This window comes from Mastigoproctus giganteus, chromosome 9 (assembly GCF_048544385.1).
Source record: "Mastigoproctus giganteus isolate SK-2022 chromosome 9, ASM4854438v1, whole genome shotgun sequence".
In the NCBI taxonomy this organism is placed as follows: domain Eukaryota; kingdom Metazoa; phylum Arthropoda; class Arachnida; order Uropygi; family Thelyphonidae; genus Mastigoproctus; species Mastigoproctus giganteus.
Genome location: NC_143583.1, coordinates 107,551,363 through 107,572,262, shown reverse-complemented (window position 1 = coordinate 107,572,262; position 20,900 = coordinate 107,551,363). Strand labels below are relative to the sequence as shown.

Below are 20,900 nucleotides of genomic sequence, written 5' to 3'. Positions count from 1 at the left end.
TCAGCCACGGAGTGAAAAAAAAAAAAAAAAAGCCCATTAAAAATTCCACGCGTCATCGACGGGATTCGAATCCGGGCCATTTTCACCCGGTGTGGGAAGGACAGTGACCAACTATATTGGGAAAGATTAACATTCATTATTCAAGTAACAGATCACCAATAAAAATATGTTTACAGTGCATTACATTTCAGACTTTCGACCATATCCAGATTGTGACCGTCTCATCCATTATGGATTGGGTGTTAACATTTCAGTGCTTCCCGAGTGTATGAATCTTGAAAGAGAAATTCTTGAAGAATGAGAGGGGAAAAAGAGAAGAATGGGAGGGTCACAATTTGTATTTGATCGAAAGCCTGAAATGTAATCCACTGTAAACATTAACTAACTTGTTTTTATTGGTGATCTGTTACTTGAAAAATGAATGTTAATATTTCTCAATATAGTCTTTGTATTAGTTAGGTGGTCACTCAGTGAACAATGAGTGTATATTAAATTCAAGGTGTTCCTTGAGCGAAATGATGCTTAGGTAAACTGTGTTGATTGTAGATAAAAAAAAAAGCACTCAAAACTTACGTTGGTATTATGATGCTACATAAGCTCATACGCTTGCTTTCTTGCATCACATGCCTCTATTACTATTACTATTACAAGTTTGGGAATCTAACAAACATGACTTATTTACGAAAATAACTCTTATTGCAAAACTTTTAAAATGTTTTAATATCCCAATTTATGTGTGGCGCTGCACTTCCTGTCAGTTTAGCCACTCGTATTCTGATATTACTACCACACTTTCCTACTGGATACTTGTATCACAAGCTCTGATGCGCTTAGTTCGCAGCAGCCAATCAACGCCACTGTAACATAAGTTTTGTCGCATCATAGGTATAGCAAGATTTCCTGGACTTCTTTGACTTCGAATTGGAAGCCATCATACGGCTGCGGAACTTCTTGTATATTTACATTTTGTTATGTGTTGAAGCTGTAGTTATTGGATGAGTGTTCTGCTTTCTCATTTATGAAAACTACGGTACCATATCTTACTCGCATTTAGGTTCCAATTTCTTCAACTACATGTGTGTGTGATGTTTTAGTTACCTGTTTGCTGAAGTTAATTTAAGTAGCTTTCAGCAATATTGTTGTGCTTGTTTTACTCCTCTCATGGCAGCTGTTGACGGTATGCATGTGTGATGTCAGCTGAGATGAAGCCGCGGGCGTCCATGTTTACTGAGGTTAGTTCTCATGGCGGCTAAACTGTCAGCTGACGTTAGCAGACGAAAGTAATCATCTATCTGCAACTATGTTAGACATTCGCCCTGAAACTTAAGTTTATGGCAGTCACGTGGAATACTCAAAATGACCTGAATTGCCTAATTGCATACCCACCCAATTATTTTCTTGGTTCTTCCGAACGAATTGAAGACCTCCAGAAAGCAGGTGCACATCCTTGGATGTAGTAAGCATTTTGCATCTTCAGGTAACGTTGAGAAACTGTTACAGTTAGTGGTTGGCCGTTTACCTTTTGAAAAGGCATACAAGATTCAAAATACGTTCTTAATTACAATATTTAAACCCCAGTTTAATTTATTTTGCTCATCTGGGTATTTGTAAATAGTTGAACTTTGCATTTGTAAAGAAAGCAGTGAACCACATGAGTTGATTAGGATTTCTGTTTAAATCGTAGACATGGAATTAGTAATCGTTTGATATAGAAGGATCATTAATCATATTAGAAAATAAAAATTTTCAAGATCTTTAATATGTGAAACATAATTGTAAAAATCATGTGATAAATGTATCTGGTGGCCAATGTTTTCTAATTCTGTATGGATATCTGATAATTACTTAAGTTGCTGGTTTGTGGTGAGGGCTGAAGGATGGCAATGGAGCAGCGGCCCTCAATGGACACACCAGATAATCAAGTGCTACTTATTGAACAGGTTGAATGGTCGAAAAGCCAGCAACAGCAACATCATCAATTCCATCTAAACAATTATACCAAGAGTGAGTAAAGCTTCCTTTTTAAATAAGAATTGAATTTTTTTTCTCTCATTAATCTATAAGAATATAAAAAAAATTAAGAGAATGACGATTATATTTATTAATTTATTGGTAAACATTTATTTTGACACCCTTTAAAGTTGAGTATGCTGACATGGCTTTAGCCACACATTTGAGGTACTTATTGAATATTACTGATGTTCTTAAGTGCTTTGAAACCACAAGCACATGCCCATCTAGGACAAGTCATTTAGTGTTTTTAAATAATTACATTAGTAAAAACCATAAAGAAGGAAAATTGAGAATTTCCAAAAAAAAAAAAAGATTCCTGACCAAGTATATGTAAAATATGCATAAACATCTATTTTATGTTGTTTTCTGCTTCTTGAAAAAAAAAGTGGAATTTTGTTTTTCTTATAATGCATTGAGGATGCTTAAGATTGAGGACCACTAATATACAGTACACATATAATTTGCTTGTTTTGTGAAATTATAGTCTACTCTTTTTATTATTTATGTGTTTGGTGGTTATGTGCTGGAGAAAAAAAAAAAAACACTATCTGCAGTTTCTTTTTTAAAGGAGGAACAATTTGAGGTTTATTCATTACTGTTTGTATGTATAAGTAAGTGTACTAGTTGAATATTTAATGCTTTTCATAACAATTACCCCAAAATATATTCAGGTTTTTTAATTTCTGTCTTCATCAGATTGATAGTTGAATTATGATGAAATTTATTTTTCAGTATTCCCTGACAGTATAATTATTATGTTTAATTTTGGAACTGAAAAGCATGGAGCCTCTTCTTACTATGTTAAAAGAATGGAAACCATTGAACCACTCTTTGATAGTTATTTTTCCTCTTGGTTGCACATTGTCTGGGTATTGTTTGGACTACCAGAAGTAAATGAAGCTTTATTTTTATCCATTAGTACCTTGTGTTGGGATCATTTTAATTTGCACTTTAAAGTCACCCTGTAACTGACATTCATTTCCCTTGATTTTTTTAAATTAAAACTTGTAGATATCTCTAGTGTTGAAATGACCCCCACATTTTTGAGTTTTCATGTGGTGGCTGCTGGGTCTTTCATAGAAAGTCTACTATTTTCATATGAACGTTTCTGAAAGCTATATCCACGTTTCTTACCCAGAGAAGATTCACTAACGTGCCTTGAATGCAAATGCTGAGTACAGAGTAATATAAAAAAATCTTTCTTCACTGACATTGATATTTCTTATACATTTAGTAAATTAAATGCTGTTAATGTTCTAGTAAAATGAATAGAACAAGAATATTATTTGATTCTTATAAAATATGCTGATTTCTGTTTTTAGTTGTTGGATATTCTCATTAACATTAATTTTTATGCTGCTGTTGATTCCACAGTGATCTGTGAACACTATCAGCATGTTGTAATAAGATTCTTATTATTGCTGATGTTCAGGGTCCAACCAAATGCGAGTCCTGTTACAAATGAATGGGCCTGGATAAAAATTTAAGTTTTGCTGTCAGTCCCTTGGAAGCTGGCTTCCCATAGTTATGGCCAAGGATGACTAGCCAGTTATAAAATTTTAGATTGTTTTGCTTATATTATTTAGCAGAGAAAATTTAGGCATTGAGGAATAAAACAAAGCATGCATCAAAAGATTTCCAAGTAAGAACAAAGTTATATGGATGCTATGGTAATACATTTTCAAAAAGTGGAGAAGGGTGTACTAAATGCTTTTTTGTTCATCTGGGACCATATACTAAACTTAGCTATCCTCTCTACATAAAAATAAACTAATTGTTTTCCTGGTTAACCTTAGTTGATGAAAGTCCAAGAAATAACTATTCTGAAAATTGATAACTTATCGCATTGCAATATTATACCATATATATATATATATATATACTAGAATGTTTAGGCATTTTGACAACATTTACGAATTGTTGCAGAAATGCAGGTTACATTGCAAAAGAAATACTACACTTACTTCTCAACAGATGTAAGCAACAACAAACAAAAAAAAAATTATTATTAAGACCTGGGACTTGCAACTTTCTTTCCTTGTGAGGGCTATTTATGTTCATCACAAGTGTCAAAATCTTTATGCGTGTCATTTGTACAAGTATATCCAAAGCGTAATATGCTAAAAATTTAAAATGTTTAATACTACCAGTATGCTGCAGAAAATCTTGTATGTCACATGGTGGCACACAAAGGATTATTAATGCCTGACAAACCCTATCTTATTGTACAACAGTAGCTATTGGCATTTTATAATGATAATCTGGTTTCACTCATTTATCATTGCTGAGTGATTGAGAAACTTCAGAAAAATAAGGTATATAAAAATATTATATCAATATATACTCGCATTTCTTAAGGCAAATGAATTGCTATTTGCTGTATTAAGCAAATTCATAAAAGAATGTGGGCTCACAGAAGTGGATAAAATGTATTCGGTTAAATGATTGAAGTAAAAAATGAACATGCATTAGATGCATGTTAATTTTTACTTCTTATAGAGATTGATTTTATCCTTGAACCTGTACTTTTAGCTTTGCTGTCATCTGGTGTTTGATTTCTTTCATTGCCTAGAAAGTTTATCACTATACTGCAAGAATTGTTGAATGAGATATTATAGACTCCAGGAAGAAATTGCATTTGATTTACAGAGAGGTTTCATATATTATTTGAAAAATTTTGAGAAATCAAGTTAATGATATTAACTGGAATTAAATAGATTAATTTTTTGATGATAAAATTATGTAATTGAATGATAAGTATGATGGCTTTTAGTTACCTTAGAGTTTATCAAATTAGCTGCTTGAATTGGAGTTTGAATAGAATATGAAGTGATCAGAAGAGGGCAGTCAGGTAAATTAATGAACCATTTCTTACAAAGTCTCTCTGAATCCCTCTGTCACATAAATGTCAGTTTTTATTGCATACCTTTTCTATAGATACTTCCATGGGCACTGTTCTTCAGAACTGGCATCTGTAATTCCTCTGATCTCTTTAAAACTAGTCAGCATCTGTTCAACCTGAAACTGAAATAAGCAAATTTTCCTTGTTTGATAACTTCTACTTCTGTTTTTTGGAACAATCTTCCTTTACATTTTTTTCTCAAAAATTAGTCTACAGAAATTTAAGTCTACTGCCCTCTCAGTTCTTGAACTCATGCAGGAGTGCTATTAAGTACTGTGTAGGATCCAATACTTTTTGGAGGTTTCATTAAAATAAAGAAAATATATCATGGATGCGACTCTTATTGGTATAGTGAACTGTGAGCATATTCTCGATCTATGTAGAAAGTTATGATCTTTTAGCTAAAATTAATTAGTTAGATAAAGGAAAAAAAATCTGTAGTAAAGATCAGTTTACAGGACTACCTGAAATCTGTAGTAAGGTTTCAACAGTTCCTTTAATGCTTTTTCAGGAAGCATTATTTTAATATTAGTAGTGGCAAATGATGTAAGAAAGCAAACTTTATACAGCATCAACAAAAAAAAAAAAACTCTTCCCATTTCAGCTATCCATCCCCTCCAGAAGTTTCTTTGTTTTTCCTTGAATTTATTCAAGCTATCCACTCCCACAACAGATGAAAGTTTGTTCTAGCAATCAACCTTCTGACACTAATTTGCAGAACCAAAGCCTTTCATGGTAAGAGTGACCCTTTGTTCCACTCACCAATCTTGTTGCCCTTCTCTATACCTATTATAGAAGCTCTACCTCTTTCCTAAAATGAGGCTTCCAGATCTGTATGCAGTATGCAAGATGTGGCTTGACCATTGCCTCATACAATGGTATAATCACCACCTTATCCCTGCTAGCAAAGTTCCTGTATAAAATTGACAAACCCCTTGGCAGCCACCTCTCTGCACTGCTCAGAGAACTTCATACTTGTCTGCACAATTACCCCGGGTCTTTTTCTTTCTCCACTAACCTGAGTGTAGTACCACACAGTTGGTACCCATATACAGTACTTTTCAATATACTTGTCAATATCAAACCTCAGTTCCCATTTCTTAGTCCATATGCATAACTTTTCTAGTTGTTGCATATTGCCATTACTGTCATTAACCACCCTGCAAACTTGGACATTAAGCCCAATATGCCTTTATCAATATCATTGATAAATCTAGAAAGCAACAATGGGCCCAACACCGAACCCTGGGGGGGGGGGACTCCACTAATAACACTAGGCCATGAAGATTAGTGTTCAGTGATTGCCATTCTGCCTTCTCCCACTCAATCGTTCAATTTGTACAACAGTTTTTTATGTGCAATAGTATCAAACATGTTCTCAAAATCCAAGTATATGATATCAAAATTATTTTTTGTATCTATTTCCTTTGTGACTGCATCAGTGTCCAATCAAATTGGTTCGACAAGATTTCTCCTTAACAAACCCCCATGCTGTGACTGAAATATAATTGTACTCCTGTCTAGATGGTTCTGCATTACTTCTTTAACCAGTGACTCCTTTATTTTCCCTGGAGCAGAAGTTAAGCTAATAGGTCTGTAATTACTCATGTGTCTTTGACCCCCCATTGTGAATTTGCACATCTCCAGCCCATGGAGACTTTCACCTAAATCCAAGGGTGTTCTCATAATTATGACCAAGGGTTTGCTTCTACTCTTAATACAAAGGGTACTAGGAAAGTTTTGCAATACAGCTTTGTTTATTTAATTTTTTCAAAGTAATTTCCTCTACATTCAATACACCTCTCCATCCTCCGAAACCAATCTTTAAACCAGTTCTGCCAAGTTTCACTAGGTAGTAAAGCACACTCGTTGTCCCAAGCCCGTAGAAGGTCCTCATCACTGGAAAACCGCCTCCCTTTTAGCTTCATTTTCACATACGGGAACAGTGCAAAGTCGCAGGGAGCAAGGTCTGGACTGTAGGGAGGGTGCTCGAGAAGTTTCAGTCCTGTCGTGGTCAAATATTCGGTGCAGGCTTTGGCGCGGTGAGCTGGAGCATTTTTGTGATGGAGGTACCAGGTGTCCATTCTTGACTTTGGCCGCAGGTTCTTCATAGATCCAATGACTTTAGGCAGGCATTGTTCAGTATACCACTTAGCTGTGACTGTCTTCTGCGTTTCCAAAACGACATGTTCCACAATTCCACTCGATTTGAAAAATACAGCTATCATTTTCTTCTTTACAGATCGGGATTTTCTGACAATTACGGGTGTGTCATCATCATCAAAGACCCAAACTTTGTTTTGAGCCTTGGTCGGCAGATTGTAATAGTACAGCGAAGTCTCGTCACCTGTCACGATGTTGTTCACATACTGAGATTGTCCCTTATCAAACTTTTTTAACATCTCCCGGCACCAAGTCACACGTCGTGTCATCTGCTCTTCAGTCAGTTGATGCGGCACCCAAAGAGAACAAAGTTTCTTCACGTGCAAATGATCTTGCAGAATCGAACGAATTGCTGGTGCATTTAGGCCCAAAGTATCCTCTATCTGTTGGTAGGTCACTCGCCTGTTTTCGTTAAGCATTTTCCTCACAGCAGTAACGTTTTCCTCCGTAACTGACGTTCGTGGCCTTCCCGGCCTCTCAGAATCCTCTAGAGTGAAATTTCCCCTTTGCAATTCTCAATACCACCTGAATATCGTTGTACGATGTGGACAATCATCATCTAGTGCAAGAGTCATTTCTTCTAAGCACTGGTCTATGGTTAAACCACGCACAAAATTATACCGCAAAACTGTCCTTATCTCATTTCGTGACCACGATGCCATCGCAAGCACTTTACACTCTCACTACTAATGAATAACTGAGCCCATCGACTTGGCGCGGCGGCTACTATGCACGTATGAACATGTCTCAACATGCAGCAACAAGCAGCTTCCTGTGATTCATTGTTGCGTCATATTGCAAAAATTTCCTAGTACCCTTTGTATAATTGGATAGATCCATTCCATCCCAAGTGTCTTTCCTATGTTTAATTTCATAGTTTCTCTTCCACTTTCCTCTTAATTATTACAAAATCATTTAGGTCCCTGTTAGATAACATTCTAAAACTTCTTCTAAACTTCTTCCTTATTTGATACCTTCTGGCCTCCATTTCTCTAAAGAATTCCTCATGTATGAAGTAGATACAAAATACTTATTCAGTTTGTCAGCAACCTGAGTACAAGCATGAACAGTTGAATCATCATTACTTCTTTACATAAGTAACGGAGCTGGTGCTGTTTTTCTTTGCATCTTTTGCCAAAGATTTCCCTTAATCTACAATAGTGTACCTAACAATAAAAGCCGTCAATAGAAACTAGTTACAGACTAGTTTCTATTGGGCGCCTCCGTAGCCAGGTGGGAAGGAGCAGCAGTGCATAGCACACGCTTCTTGATTAGACTGGGGTTTGAGCCCGTCACCGCCAAATACAGAGGATGCGGAAAGGTCAGGGAATGACCAAAACATATCCCGGAGCAATATGGCCTTAGTTGCTAATGCTCCTAAAAATCAAATAACAAACAAACAACAGTTTCTATTGACTAGAGGCTTCTGTATCACCTAATAATATATATGCATCCCATGTATTTTTCTTCTCTGTGACGAGTCTTATTAGTTTGTCTGACATCCATTTAGGTCAGCATCAGTTGGTCTCACTGTATAGAATTTCGAGTGTCTGAGACCGCCGTAGTTGCCTTTACAAAAGTAAAAACCCTTTCATTTACCCGTGATAGTCCCTCATCACTGCACTTTGTTCACTGCCACTTAGTGGTTCTTTTATCTGCAGAGTCTTAATGCATGTAGAATCACTGCTGGTAATCAGATCAAGAGTATTACTCCTTGTTACATCTCTAACATGCTGCTGTAGAAAACAGTCATCCAATAAATGCACAAAGCCTTGTTAATGTATGTGGGTGTGACAAAACCACAAGTCCTAGTCAGTGTCAGGAAAGTTAAAATCCCCATTATAAGATGTTCTGATTTACTGATCCCACTCTATTTCTCTGTACAGTTGTTTGTTGTACTCAGAGTTAATAGGCCTATCACACTCTCCAGATCTTATTTTTGCCTTTTCAACGCATAAGCATTGAAAAAGCATAGTCATACCAAACTGGCTCAACATCATTCTGGGACTTGTGGTTTGGTCACATGCACACTAACATGACTTTTGTGGATTTATTGGATTTTATGTACTTCTTAACTAAGAGCATAACCTCTCCTACCTCCTATCCTGTCTTTCATTTCTGTGCACACTATTCTCCATATTCAAATTCTGCATCCCTTCTATCTGACTGATACTACATCTCTGTTATCCCCACAGTTCTTGCATTTGGCAAATTGATCAGCAATTCAGATTCATCAAATTTAATTACTGTGCTTCCACTTTAATGTCAGCACAGACCAGCAACCATGTGCTTCATACTTAATATTTGTTAACTTCAAGTTCTCATATGTTTCTTTCAAATGCACAGAGCTACTGGAATTGACCAATATTTATTTCCATTGTGTAGCAAGGTAATTTTGAGACTAGTCTCTGATTAATCAATAAAAAGTCTCTACTGTGTAGGATTGTAACTAATTCCTAAATAGTTCATTAAGTCATATATTACTGCAAAAATCAATAGAATTTTCCTCAGAAAAGTAGGGGACTAGGTCTCATTCGATATGTCTGTGCCATAAGAAAAATACCCAATGTGCTAGAAGATTTTTTGACTTAAGTCACAGAAGGAGTTCTGCAGATTTCTTTGGTAAATTTAATTCTTTTACCAGTTCATGCTGTGAAAACAGTTGAGTGCTGGACTCAGTCTCTGGGTGTAACCCAGAGACTGAGTTTAGCACTCAACTGTTTGACCTCATTTTCAACTTCAGAAGCTCCATGTTCAGCACTCTCTGCTTTTTCATTTTCCAATATAAGTGGAGGGCATGGAATTGGCAGGTTATCTCCGTGTTTGACTGGTCTAATGGCAGATGGAATGTTAGGATACACAATGCCCTTCTTACCATTGACATTGTATCTCTCTACATTAACTAAGCATAAGTAGTTTGTTTTTGTTTGTTTATTTGGTTTTTAGGAGCATTAGCAACTAAGGCCATATTGCTACGGGGATATGCGGTGTTCATTCCCTGACCTTTCCGCATCCTCCGTATTTGGTGAACACGGGCTCGAACCTTGGTCTAATCAAGAAGCGTGTGCTACACACTGCTGCTCCTGCCCACCTGGCTATGGAGGTGCCAGCACATAAGTAGCAGTCATCACAATGGTTTGTAGGCTCTTGCCAAATCATGGGAATTGCAAATGGCATAGCCTTCTTTTTTACCGTTTTTCCACAATCTTAATGCTTCAACAGGTTTAGCAAACTGTGGATCCTATTGTTTATCTTAGTCACCAAGCTTCACTCCAAAATAAGGAAAGTACACAATTTTTAAAAATTCTGTAATATCTTGGCTGTACTTGAGGATTACATAACTTCCACAAATATAACAAAATAAGTTTGGAAGATTGTTCAAATACTTGCATGAAGACATTTTACTCACTTTTCAGCACAAGTTTGACATGTGATAACCTCAAATAAACTGAGCTCACATTGATGAATACTGCTGCATGGAGCTCTCAAGGTCAAGAACCAAATAATTGAAGGCAATGTTGCCAACAATTGAAGATTTACAAATTCCCAGAATTTTCTCCTAATGTAATACATTCAATAATAGAACTTATGATATCAATAAGTGAATTGTGGCAAAACAGTATTTGATAGAATAAAACAAATAACATTTCTGAAATTAGCATTAAAAAACTGAGTTCAAAACAGTTATTAGTTTACAAACCAAAAACATGCAGAGTGGTGTTAATTCAAAGTATTTTAATTTGATGTTGCCCTGTATTTTAAATCTATTATGAAAATTTCCTTGCTAAATTTTTTTTTTTTTTTTTTAGATTGGAAACATTTTTGAATAATTTTTAATTACCCACTTGAGCACTTTACAGACACCATGCTTGCTTGTTCAAGTCTTGCATTGAATAAGACTCACATACACAATAATTATACAAGTGTGGATTACATTGTGTCCTCTCAACATTGTTGGCAGTGTGCCAAAAATGATTGTAATAAGTAATATCAACAATATTCATATAAAATATGATTGCAGTGGGATAATAGAAACAAGTGTGGCCTTATGTGACATGCACTACAGCAGTACTGAAACTGTGATTGTATTTTTTTATGACAGTATTTCTGAATTTCTAACATGTTGCATATCAAAAATAGACATTGATTGAGGAACACTAAAATTGACATTTATGTCATTCTAATATATATATATGTGTGTTTTTTTTATTCCAATGTAATGACTTCTGTAGCACCATTTGGACGGGACTGCATGTGCTTGGTTTAAAATCCAGAAAGGACACCAATTATTTTTTTGGAATGAAATGCAAATTTTGAGTATACAACATAATGTAATAATAATATAAAAAACAATTTTTAAAAAAAAATTACAAATGTATAATAAATAAATAAAGACTTATGCACACTCGATGCATTTCTCTGATTTACTGTGTGTGTTTTGGATAGTGTTTGCAATAAAGTCACCGTTTCATTTATTTGATTCTTCAATATCACATCTCCACAAACAACACATGTGACCTTGACCTTTGCATACTCTTTTGTATGTGAAAGTATTTCTTCCCTGGTTCTAAAGCACCTCCGTAGCCAAGTGGGCAGGGGCAGCAGTGCGTAGCACATGCTTCTTGATTAGACCGCCGTTCGAGCCCGTGACCACCAAATACTGAGCATGCGGAAAGGTCAGCGAATGACCACCGCATATCCCCAGAGCAATATGGCCTTAGTTGCTAATGCTCCTAAAAACCAAATAACAAACAAACCATGGTTCTAAGTATGGTTGAGTGGGAGAAGACAGAGTTGTAATCAATGGATGCTGCTTTTCGTGGACTGTTATTGGTGGGTCCACCCCCAGGGTTTGGTGTTGAGCCCATTGTTATTTTGTATATTTATCAATGATATTGATGAATTTTTCAAAGTTTGCAGATGATATACAAAGATTGGCAGGGTTGTAAATGACAGTATGCTATTGCAAGTTGGGCTGAGAATTGGCAACTGAAGTCTAACATTGACAAATACAAAGTAACTGTGTGGTTCTACACTTAGGGTAGTGGAGAATGAAAAAGACCTGGGGATAATTGTGCGGTCAGATATGAAGTTTTCTGAGCAGTGCAGACAGGCTGCCAGAGTAGGTCATGGGTCTTGTTAATGATGTACAGGAATTTTGCTAGCAGGGATAAGGAAATGATTATCCCTTTGTATAAAGCAATGTTCAGGCCACACCTTGAGTACTGTGCACACGTCTGGAAGCCTCATTTTAGCAAGTATCTAGAGTTGCTAGGCGAGTACAGAGAAGGGCAACAAGATTGGTGAGGGGGAACAGAGGTGTGCTCTTATCATGCCTCTGATCTGAGGCATGATTTCTGTTCAAGAAAAGCTTAAGTTCTGCAAATTGCTGTGTCTGGAGACTAGGCATCTGCGATGTGATCTGATTACTGTGTATAAGGCCTTGAATGATTTGAGCAGGCTCATTACTCATGGAATTCTTCCTATTGCTCAGAGTACAAACATGAGGGGGGCCATAAATTCAAATTGAGGAGAGACAGTTGTAGAATAGATGTGTGGAAATTTGTCTTTAGCCAGCTAGTAGTTGATTGCTGGAACAGACTTCCATATGATGTTTTGGAAGTTGTTAGCTTAAATATATTCAAATAAGAACGACAAACTTTTGGAGCGAATGGATGGGTGAAATGGGAAGTGGTGTTTTTTTTTTTTTTTTTGGCTGATGCTGTATAAGCTTGCTTTCTTGCATCATATGCCTCTCCTAATGCTAATGATGCTGAATGATTTCAGCATTTTTAATATGGGCAGAAAATAAATAATAAAACTTTTTTAAGTGTAACATTTTAACTAAGCAATACCTTAAAACTTACTATGTTGATGGTTGGTTGGTTGGTTGGGTTTTATTGGCGCATTAGCTGTGTTGATACAAGTGACTATGTGTAGTTGCTGAAGTTTGCAGCAAGAAGACCTGTGTATGCAGAGGCATCAGTTGGTAGTTAGTATGTACCCCAAAAGAAATTGGATAATGACGAACTTAAGAATAAACACACTCAAAAGAACCTAACCTAGGGGATTCTGACAATTTCCATAAGCACTTGTTCACTTGAATTTATTTTATTTTACATTAACTTGGAAAGTTGGGTAACTGATGTCTGAATGAGGACACCTGTTTGGAAGGCAGACTGTCTGACTTAAAATTGGATATGTGGTAACCCTACTGTACATCTTTCTTTTATAAGGAACTCTATATGTGTTATATATTTTAATTGGATAATGCTGCATAGACAAGTAACCCTGCAGGTTTTAAGCATTTTAACTAATTGTTGCTGAAAAGTTCACTTACTGTCAGTACCCTTAAAAGTACAATATATGAAGTTTGCTGTGGTTCGCATAGAATTTTGTTTAGGAATTAGTTAAAAATTTTAATTTTGAAAATTTATGCAGGTATATGTGTGAATCATTATTCTACTAGAATTGGAGCTAAGCCCTGCAAACTTTTCCTGCATTTGTTTACTTATTCATATTACTGTTTTAATTTCAGACAGAACATCATGTATTTTACCCAGGAAGAGCATCATGTTTATTGCTGACCATTTTTTTTTTACGTTTCAATCTTACAATGAGTATTATTGTGCATTCCAAGAACCTTTCCAAATAAAGAGGCATCTAGTAAGCCATCATTTGATTAGTTGGTTTCAAGAGACTAGTAGTTTTTATGATAAAAACACATATGGTGGCCACTCAGCTAATTCTGCCTTCTGTTAATACTCTAGTTAATTTTTCCTGCTATGTTAAAAGAGGAAAAACTAACTGAAGTTCAAGTTGCGCTTAAATTCTCTACAGGAATTGATAAATAATTTAAAATAGCATTGCAATTGTCATATGACAGTGCTTATCTCTCTGTACATTAAAAAAAGTTTTCCTCCTAGTAATATTTATTACAGTCAATGGGAGAAGAGTGCGGGGCAGTTAGGTCACTACAAATGTGCAGGTGAATAATTAATAATCTGTTTCCTGATTATATTTTGATCAGTGTGTTATAATGTTAGCATATTAGTATAATATTATTATTATACAATACAAAACTATACAAAGATTTACAAAATACTAAAATATTTACAATCATACCCCTCTAACTATATCGGGACAATGGATCTGTTCAATCATACCCCTCTAACTATATCGGGACAATGGATCTGTTCATTGTCTTGATATAGCTAGAGATACAATGGATCTGTTCATCAGCTGATATTAATGAGAGAGAGAGGTGTACGTGCGTCTCTCTCACCCGGCATAGTGATATTTATTCGACCTTGATAATGCTGTGGTGGGGTAGCCAGTGGGAGAAGAGGGATGTGGGTTACATGGTATAAGTGGGAGGGGCAATTACGTCACTACAAATGCACAGGTAAATAATTACATAGGTCATTTTCTGATTAGATATCGATCAGTGCATTTCGACAGGTGTCTTTTACATGGAAAAGATTTGACTTACTCCATCATACATCTGTGGGGGGGGGAGCCCCCTAGTAGGACATTAAAAAAAATTAGACTTGCCACACAACCATATTCAGGTAGTCCACAATCTGAAGAAACCTGACAAAGGTGTGAGGCTGTGATACTGTAGATGGCTATATAATTTTACACATAATGAAATCAGTACTCAAAAACATTATAAAAAAAAGTATTTTAATATTCCTCTAAAGAAACAGTTTAATTTATTAATATAAGCAATCAAAATAACTGCAGCTAGAGCACCTAGTTTAAATGTGAGTGTGATGTGCTATATAATGAGATTAGTACTCAAAAATATTATAAAAAAAAAGTATTTTGTTATTTCTCTGATGAGACAGTTTAATTTGTTTATGTAAGCAGTCAAAATAACTGTAGCTGGAGCACCCAGTTTAAATGTAATTGTAATGTGCTATTTAATTGAAGTGTATTGGCAGGACTGCTGTCTGCCATATGGTCAGTTGGATAGCAAATCTGTAGGAAGAAATTTTTTTTTTTTTTTTTTAAGAGCTTTATTTTAAAACGATGTTGGCCTCACATTATTCTGATTTTGTTACTTCTGGGGTATTTTTTATAGGGAACATTAAAATATAAAGTATATAGGAATAATTAAATTCCCTCTCCCCCTTAAAGTTCTTCTAAACAATTCACAATTGTTAAAAGAACTTTAAAACAGAACACTGAAGTTGGTATTCAAAACCTTGTGATATTTCAGCAAGCGGTGTACACTGATAAACAGGGTAGATAAGTATTTGCATGCACATGGTGGATAGTTTCCAACAAATTGTAATTAATTTATAACCTGTATAAAAGAATTGTTAATAAGTCATTTTAAATTTACATTGTTTTAACTTCTGCATATAGGGTTTCTTTTTAAATGGATAACTCCATGCATATAAAATAGTCAAACTTGTTTGTAATGACACAGTTACAATTACAGCTTGACTACTGCGAGTGACTGGAGAAGAGTTGATTGGAAATGTATTTTATTTTATGAACAATATTTCATGGTTAAAGTGATCGTGGTAGTTAAGCTCTTCATGCGTATAACAAAAAAATCTTTAAGCCACTACAACAAGCAGTAGTATTTTGCAAAATAGATATTTTGCATCTACATTCACACATGAGTTTATTGACTCATGTGTTATTTACATTCACACATAAATAACTTTGTGATAACTGGAAGGAAAGTGCAGGAGAAATTGTTGAAGGTAGACTTAAAAAAGGCACCAGGGATGGATTGAATCTATCTAATTATATTAAGGGAGGCAGCAAAAGAGGTAAGCAAACCCTTAGCCATCTTTGGATTCAGGGGAAATCTCTATGGACTAGAAATGTGCAAATATATCCCCAATTCATAAAGAGGGGGATCAAAAGGCAATGTGATTAATTACAGACCTGTTAGCTTAATGTCTGTTCCAAGAAAAATAATGGAATCACTGATTAATGAAGGCATGTAGCTATTCTGCAGTTACAGCATGAATTTGTTAAGGGGTGGTCTTGTCTAACCAATCTGATAAGTTACTGTGATGCAGTGACCAAGGAACTGGATGCAAAAAAATAATTTTGACATCATATACTTGGATTTCAGAAAGGCTTTTGATACTGTTGCACATAAAAGACTGCTGTACAAACTGGATCAATGTGGTATTGAGGGCAAGTTACTGCTATGGATAAAGGGATTGGTTAAGTGGAAGAAGACAGAGTAGTTATCAATGGTCACTGCTTTTCGTGGACTAATGTTATTAGTGGAATTCCCCAGGGTTCAGTGCTGGGCTCACTGCTGTTTTCAATATTTATCAATGATATTGATGAAGCCTATATCAGACTTAATGTCTAAGTTTGCAGCTGATACAAAGTTAGCAAGGTGGTTAATGGCAGGTTCATTAGGGTGAGTTACTGCAACAAAATCTAGGAAAATTGGGTCATGGCCTGAGAAATGGCAGTTGAAGTTTAAGATTGACAAATGCAAGGTACTACGTATGGTAGCAGTAACCCCAGAGTAACTTATCAGCTATGTGGTACTACACTAAGGCTAGTGGAGAATGAAAAAAACCTAGAGATAATTGTGCAGTCAGACATGAAATTCTCTGAGCAGTGCAGATATGCTGCCAGGACAGCTCACTGGGTTTTATCAATGTTATACAGAAACTTTGTGGAGTTGATTATTCCTTTGTATAAGGCATGGTTAGGCTGCATCTTGAGTAATGTGTGCAGGTCTGGAGGCCTTACTTTAGGAAGGGTGTAGATCTGCTTGAATGGGTGTAGAGAAGGGCAACCAGATTGGTGAAGGGAACAAAAGGGCACTTGTATCTAGAATGGCTTCAGTTCTAGGCACCTGTGGGGAGATCTGATTGAGGTGTGTAAAGCCTTGAATGGATTGAGTAAGCTAAATGTTAATGGCCTTCTTCTACTTGCTGATACTGCATATACACGAGGGGGCATAAATATAAGTTGAGAAAGAATGGTTTCAGGATGTGTGAAAGTTTGCCTTCAGCCAGTGGGTGGTTGATGGTTGAAACAAGTTTTCATCTGTTGTTGTGGAAGTAGATGGGCTGAATACATTCAAGGAAGAACTAGACAAATTCTAGGAGTGTATGGATGGGTTAATTGTGTAGTGTTTTTTTTAAACAAGAATGCTAGCTTATACAGACTGATGCTGTATAAGCTTGATTTCTTGCATCATTTGCCGTTACTGCTACTACAGTGACCAAACTTCCACATAAGGAACTAAGAAGTATTATTGCTCTATTATTATTATTGCTTTGCCTGTTTATGACATTTCCCCATTTATTGCTTTCCACATCCCTGTTAACTGCAATATATGTATAACACTTTAAACACTTCTCAGAATCCTTTTAGTGCACTATTCTACCACAGAGAGCATTCCAGTGGTATAGTGGAAATCCCCCAACACCCCCTTTTGTGACAGGGGTGGTGAAGACCTATGGGGGTTCTAATGGTTGCTCGTAGCAGGGGATGGGACAGGATAATCCTTCTGCACACTACATCATTTGAATAGAGCATGCCTCATGCTGCAGGTTCATGTCAACATTTAGCTTTTTGTTTTCTTTCCCTAATTTCTTAATCCTCTTTTGTGCTGTATCTCTTCCCTAATTTCTTAATCCTCTTTTGTGCTGTATCTCTTCCCTAATTTTATAAATTCTTAGAAGACCTAGGGAGAGAAATTAACTAATGAAATTTTTCTGTATAGGTATGAAACATTCCGCTTTCAGATTCAGTCGAAATGAAGAATTCAGTGAAATTTCAAATCTTTGTGTGAATGCGTCTTTTTAAAACTTGGAAGAAACAATTGGAATTTTTAAAAAAAGATTCTGCTTCTGTAGTTTAGGTTTTGTTGTGCTGCATTAAATTCATTTTTTTTTTTTTTTTTTTTTTTTATTGCCTTGAAATGGCAGGGAGGTAAAGAAAAATTTTGACAATCAGTGAGAAAGTGAAAATTATTTGTGACTTAGAGAATGGAATAAGCAATGTGTCCATTTGCAAAAAGTTGAGACTGAACTCAACTATTTGGAATAGTTGCAAAAAAATGACTGGTGCTTTTGAAAAAACATCATTGCAAAAAAGTTCTGTAAGTGTGATAAAAATGATTTGGATGAGGCTCTTTTGAGTTGGTTTACATTGAAAAGAAATTGCATTCCTATTAGTGGCCCTTTACTGAAACTGCAGGCTGAAAAATTGGCTCATCAGGTAAGATATACAAGGTTTGTTTGCAATAATGGATGCCTTGACAGATTAAAAAAAAAAAAAAGAAATAATATTATTTATGGTTTTGTTTTGTTATTTGGCTTTTAGGAGCATTAGCAACTAAGGCCATATTGCTCCGGGGATATGCAGTGGTCATTCCCTGACCTTTCCGCATCCTCCGTATTTGGTGGTCATGGGCTCAAACTTCGGTCTAATCAAGAAACATGTGCTACGCACTGCTGCACCCACCTACAGAGGTGCCATTATTTATGGTAAGCTAAGTGGAAAATCCAGTGGTGTTAATGAAGAAGTGAGTAATGACTGAATTGAAAATGTGTGGCCAGAAATAAGGATAGGTTTCGGTGACAGTGACATTTTTAATGCTGATGAAGTTGGTGTGTTTTATAGATTGTTCCCCCCCTACATAACCGTAAGTTTAAAGGTGAAAAGTGCACAGGCAGAAAATTATCTAAAGGGTGACTGACTTTTCTGATTTGTTCAAATATAAATGGAATTAAAGTAGAAAAGAAAGCCCTTAGTAATAGGCAAATCCAAGATGCTTTAAAAACATTAAAAATCTTCCAGTAATATATTGAGCTAACAAAGAAGCCAGTAATATATTGAGCTAACAAAGAAATGATGACATCATACATTTTTGAAGAGTGCGTAACTGGGACAAAGAGCTTAAAAAAAAAATATAAGGAAATTTTGCTGATTTTAGAAAATTGCTGTTCTCTTCAATCTAACCAATGTCAAGCTTGTATTTTTACCTTCAAACTCAACTTCTGTTTTCAACCCTATGGATCAAGTTGTTACTGGAAGCTTTAAATGCACTTTTAGATAACTTTTAATATCAGAAATTATGGCCATTTTGCTCTTGCACTGTAAAGCCCAAAAACAAACATTGGGAACTATAGAATACATTGAAAGAAAGGGAAAATTTTCGAATTTTAGTTGTTGATGCTGTTTGATTTGTGAGCAAGGCATGGGATAAGGTCACATCACAGGCCATCAAAAACCTTTTAATAAGGCAGGACTAAAACCTACAGAAGTCAATGAACACACTGAAGAAAATGATGACAATATTCCATTAACAATATGGTTGAAGAAATATAACTTGGATACCGGGTTGGCATGTGTGGACGATTATGAGTCCTTGGACAACAGCCTTATAACTGTTGAAATGCTGACAGATGAGAATGTTCTCACAGCTGTTAGAGAAAAAGAGGCTTTTGAAGATGACAGGGAGGAAGTAGATGGTGGTGAGTGTCTAGTTAATGTAGTGTCAATTGAAGAGGCACAAACTGCTTTAAAAACTATTTTTTTTATGAAACCAATGACGTTGATCCAGAACTTTTGATTTTATATTAAAATAAAATACATTGCTCATAAATTTCACTTTAAAAGAAATTTGAAACAAATTACATTGGAAGACTTTTTAAAAAAGTAAAAACTGTATTATATAAAGACTTTAATTTAATATGAAATTATCTTCCTTGTGAATTATTTATATAATGCATAAATATATCTAATAAATTGTTAATCGTGTAATCACGAGCTATGGTTATTCATTGTTGTTTTTATCCTTTTTTAATAAGTACTGTATATATCTTAGTGCGTGTGAGATAAATGTGTGTGTGTGTGTGTGTGTGTGAAATTGTGGTAATCCTCACGCAACACGGTACTTATACGTTTTCGTTCTAACACAGTTAGAGAATTGTGGCAAACCTCCCATAACACAGTGTTTTTGAGCTTTTGTGTGGGAAAAGCCCTGTTATTGTGTTGGATGTAATTTTTCAAATTTCCATTCTTTTTTTGTGAATTCCCTCTGCTGACTTGATAGTCGTTATTCAAAAAAAAAAAGTATTGGGAAATACTTATTTTATTTTGTTGGGAAATCCCCTTGTTAGGTTTTGCTATTGAACTTGTGGAAAAATGTAGATTTCAAAGTTTTATTACTATTGGATAATGTGACAGGCCATCCAAAAGATGTAAGTCATCCAAATGTTGAAGTAATGTTCCTACCATCTAATTACAACTTTAATTCAGCCATTAGATTGAGGCATTACATTAGCATTAGCATTAGTAGAGGCATTTGATGCAAGGCGCCTCCGTAGCCAGGTGGGAAGGAGCAGCAGTGCGTAGCACACGCTTCTTGATTAGACCGGGGTTCGAGCCCGTCACCACCAAATACGGAGGATGCGTAAAGGTCAGGGAATGACCACCGCATATTCCCGGAGCAATATGGCCTTAGTTGCTAATGCTCCTAAAAAAAAAAAAAAAAACAAAAAAAACCAATTTGATGCAAGAAAGCAAGCTTATGCAGCATCAGCCAAAAAAAAAAAAAACCCACTTCCACTTCACCCCTCTGTTCGTTCAAAATACCTGTCCAGCTGAGCCTTAAACTTATTTAGGCTATCAACCTCCACCACAAGAGATGGCAGTCTGTTCCACCAACCAACCACCCGCTGGCTAAAGGCAAATTTCCGCACGTCTATCCTACATCTGTCTTTCCTCAATTTGAATTTATGCCCTCTCAGGTGATTTTTCTGAGCTAGAGGAAGAATCCCATCAGCATTGAGCATGCTTAAACCATTCAAGGCTT

General features: G+C 35.8%; 1 protein-coding gene across 1 annotated transcript in view; it reads left to right on the top strand.

Annotated features, from left to right (window-relative positions):
- The first annotated feature begins 945 nt into the window (after window positions 1–945).
- Window positions 946–20,900, top strand: part of LOC150080627 (dual specificity tyrosine-phosphorylation-regulated kinase 1A-like) — a 332,070-nt gene continuing 312,115 nt past the window's right edge. Inside the window, exon 1 of the mRNA XM_090380761.1 lies at window positions 946–2,004. Coding sequence (XP_090236887.1) covers window positions 1,878–2,004 — 127 coding nt within the window. The 5' untranslated portion in view covers window positions 946–1,877. The remainder of the gene's footprint in view (window positions 2,005–20,900) is intronic.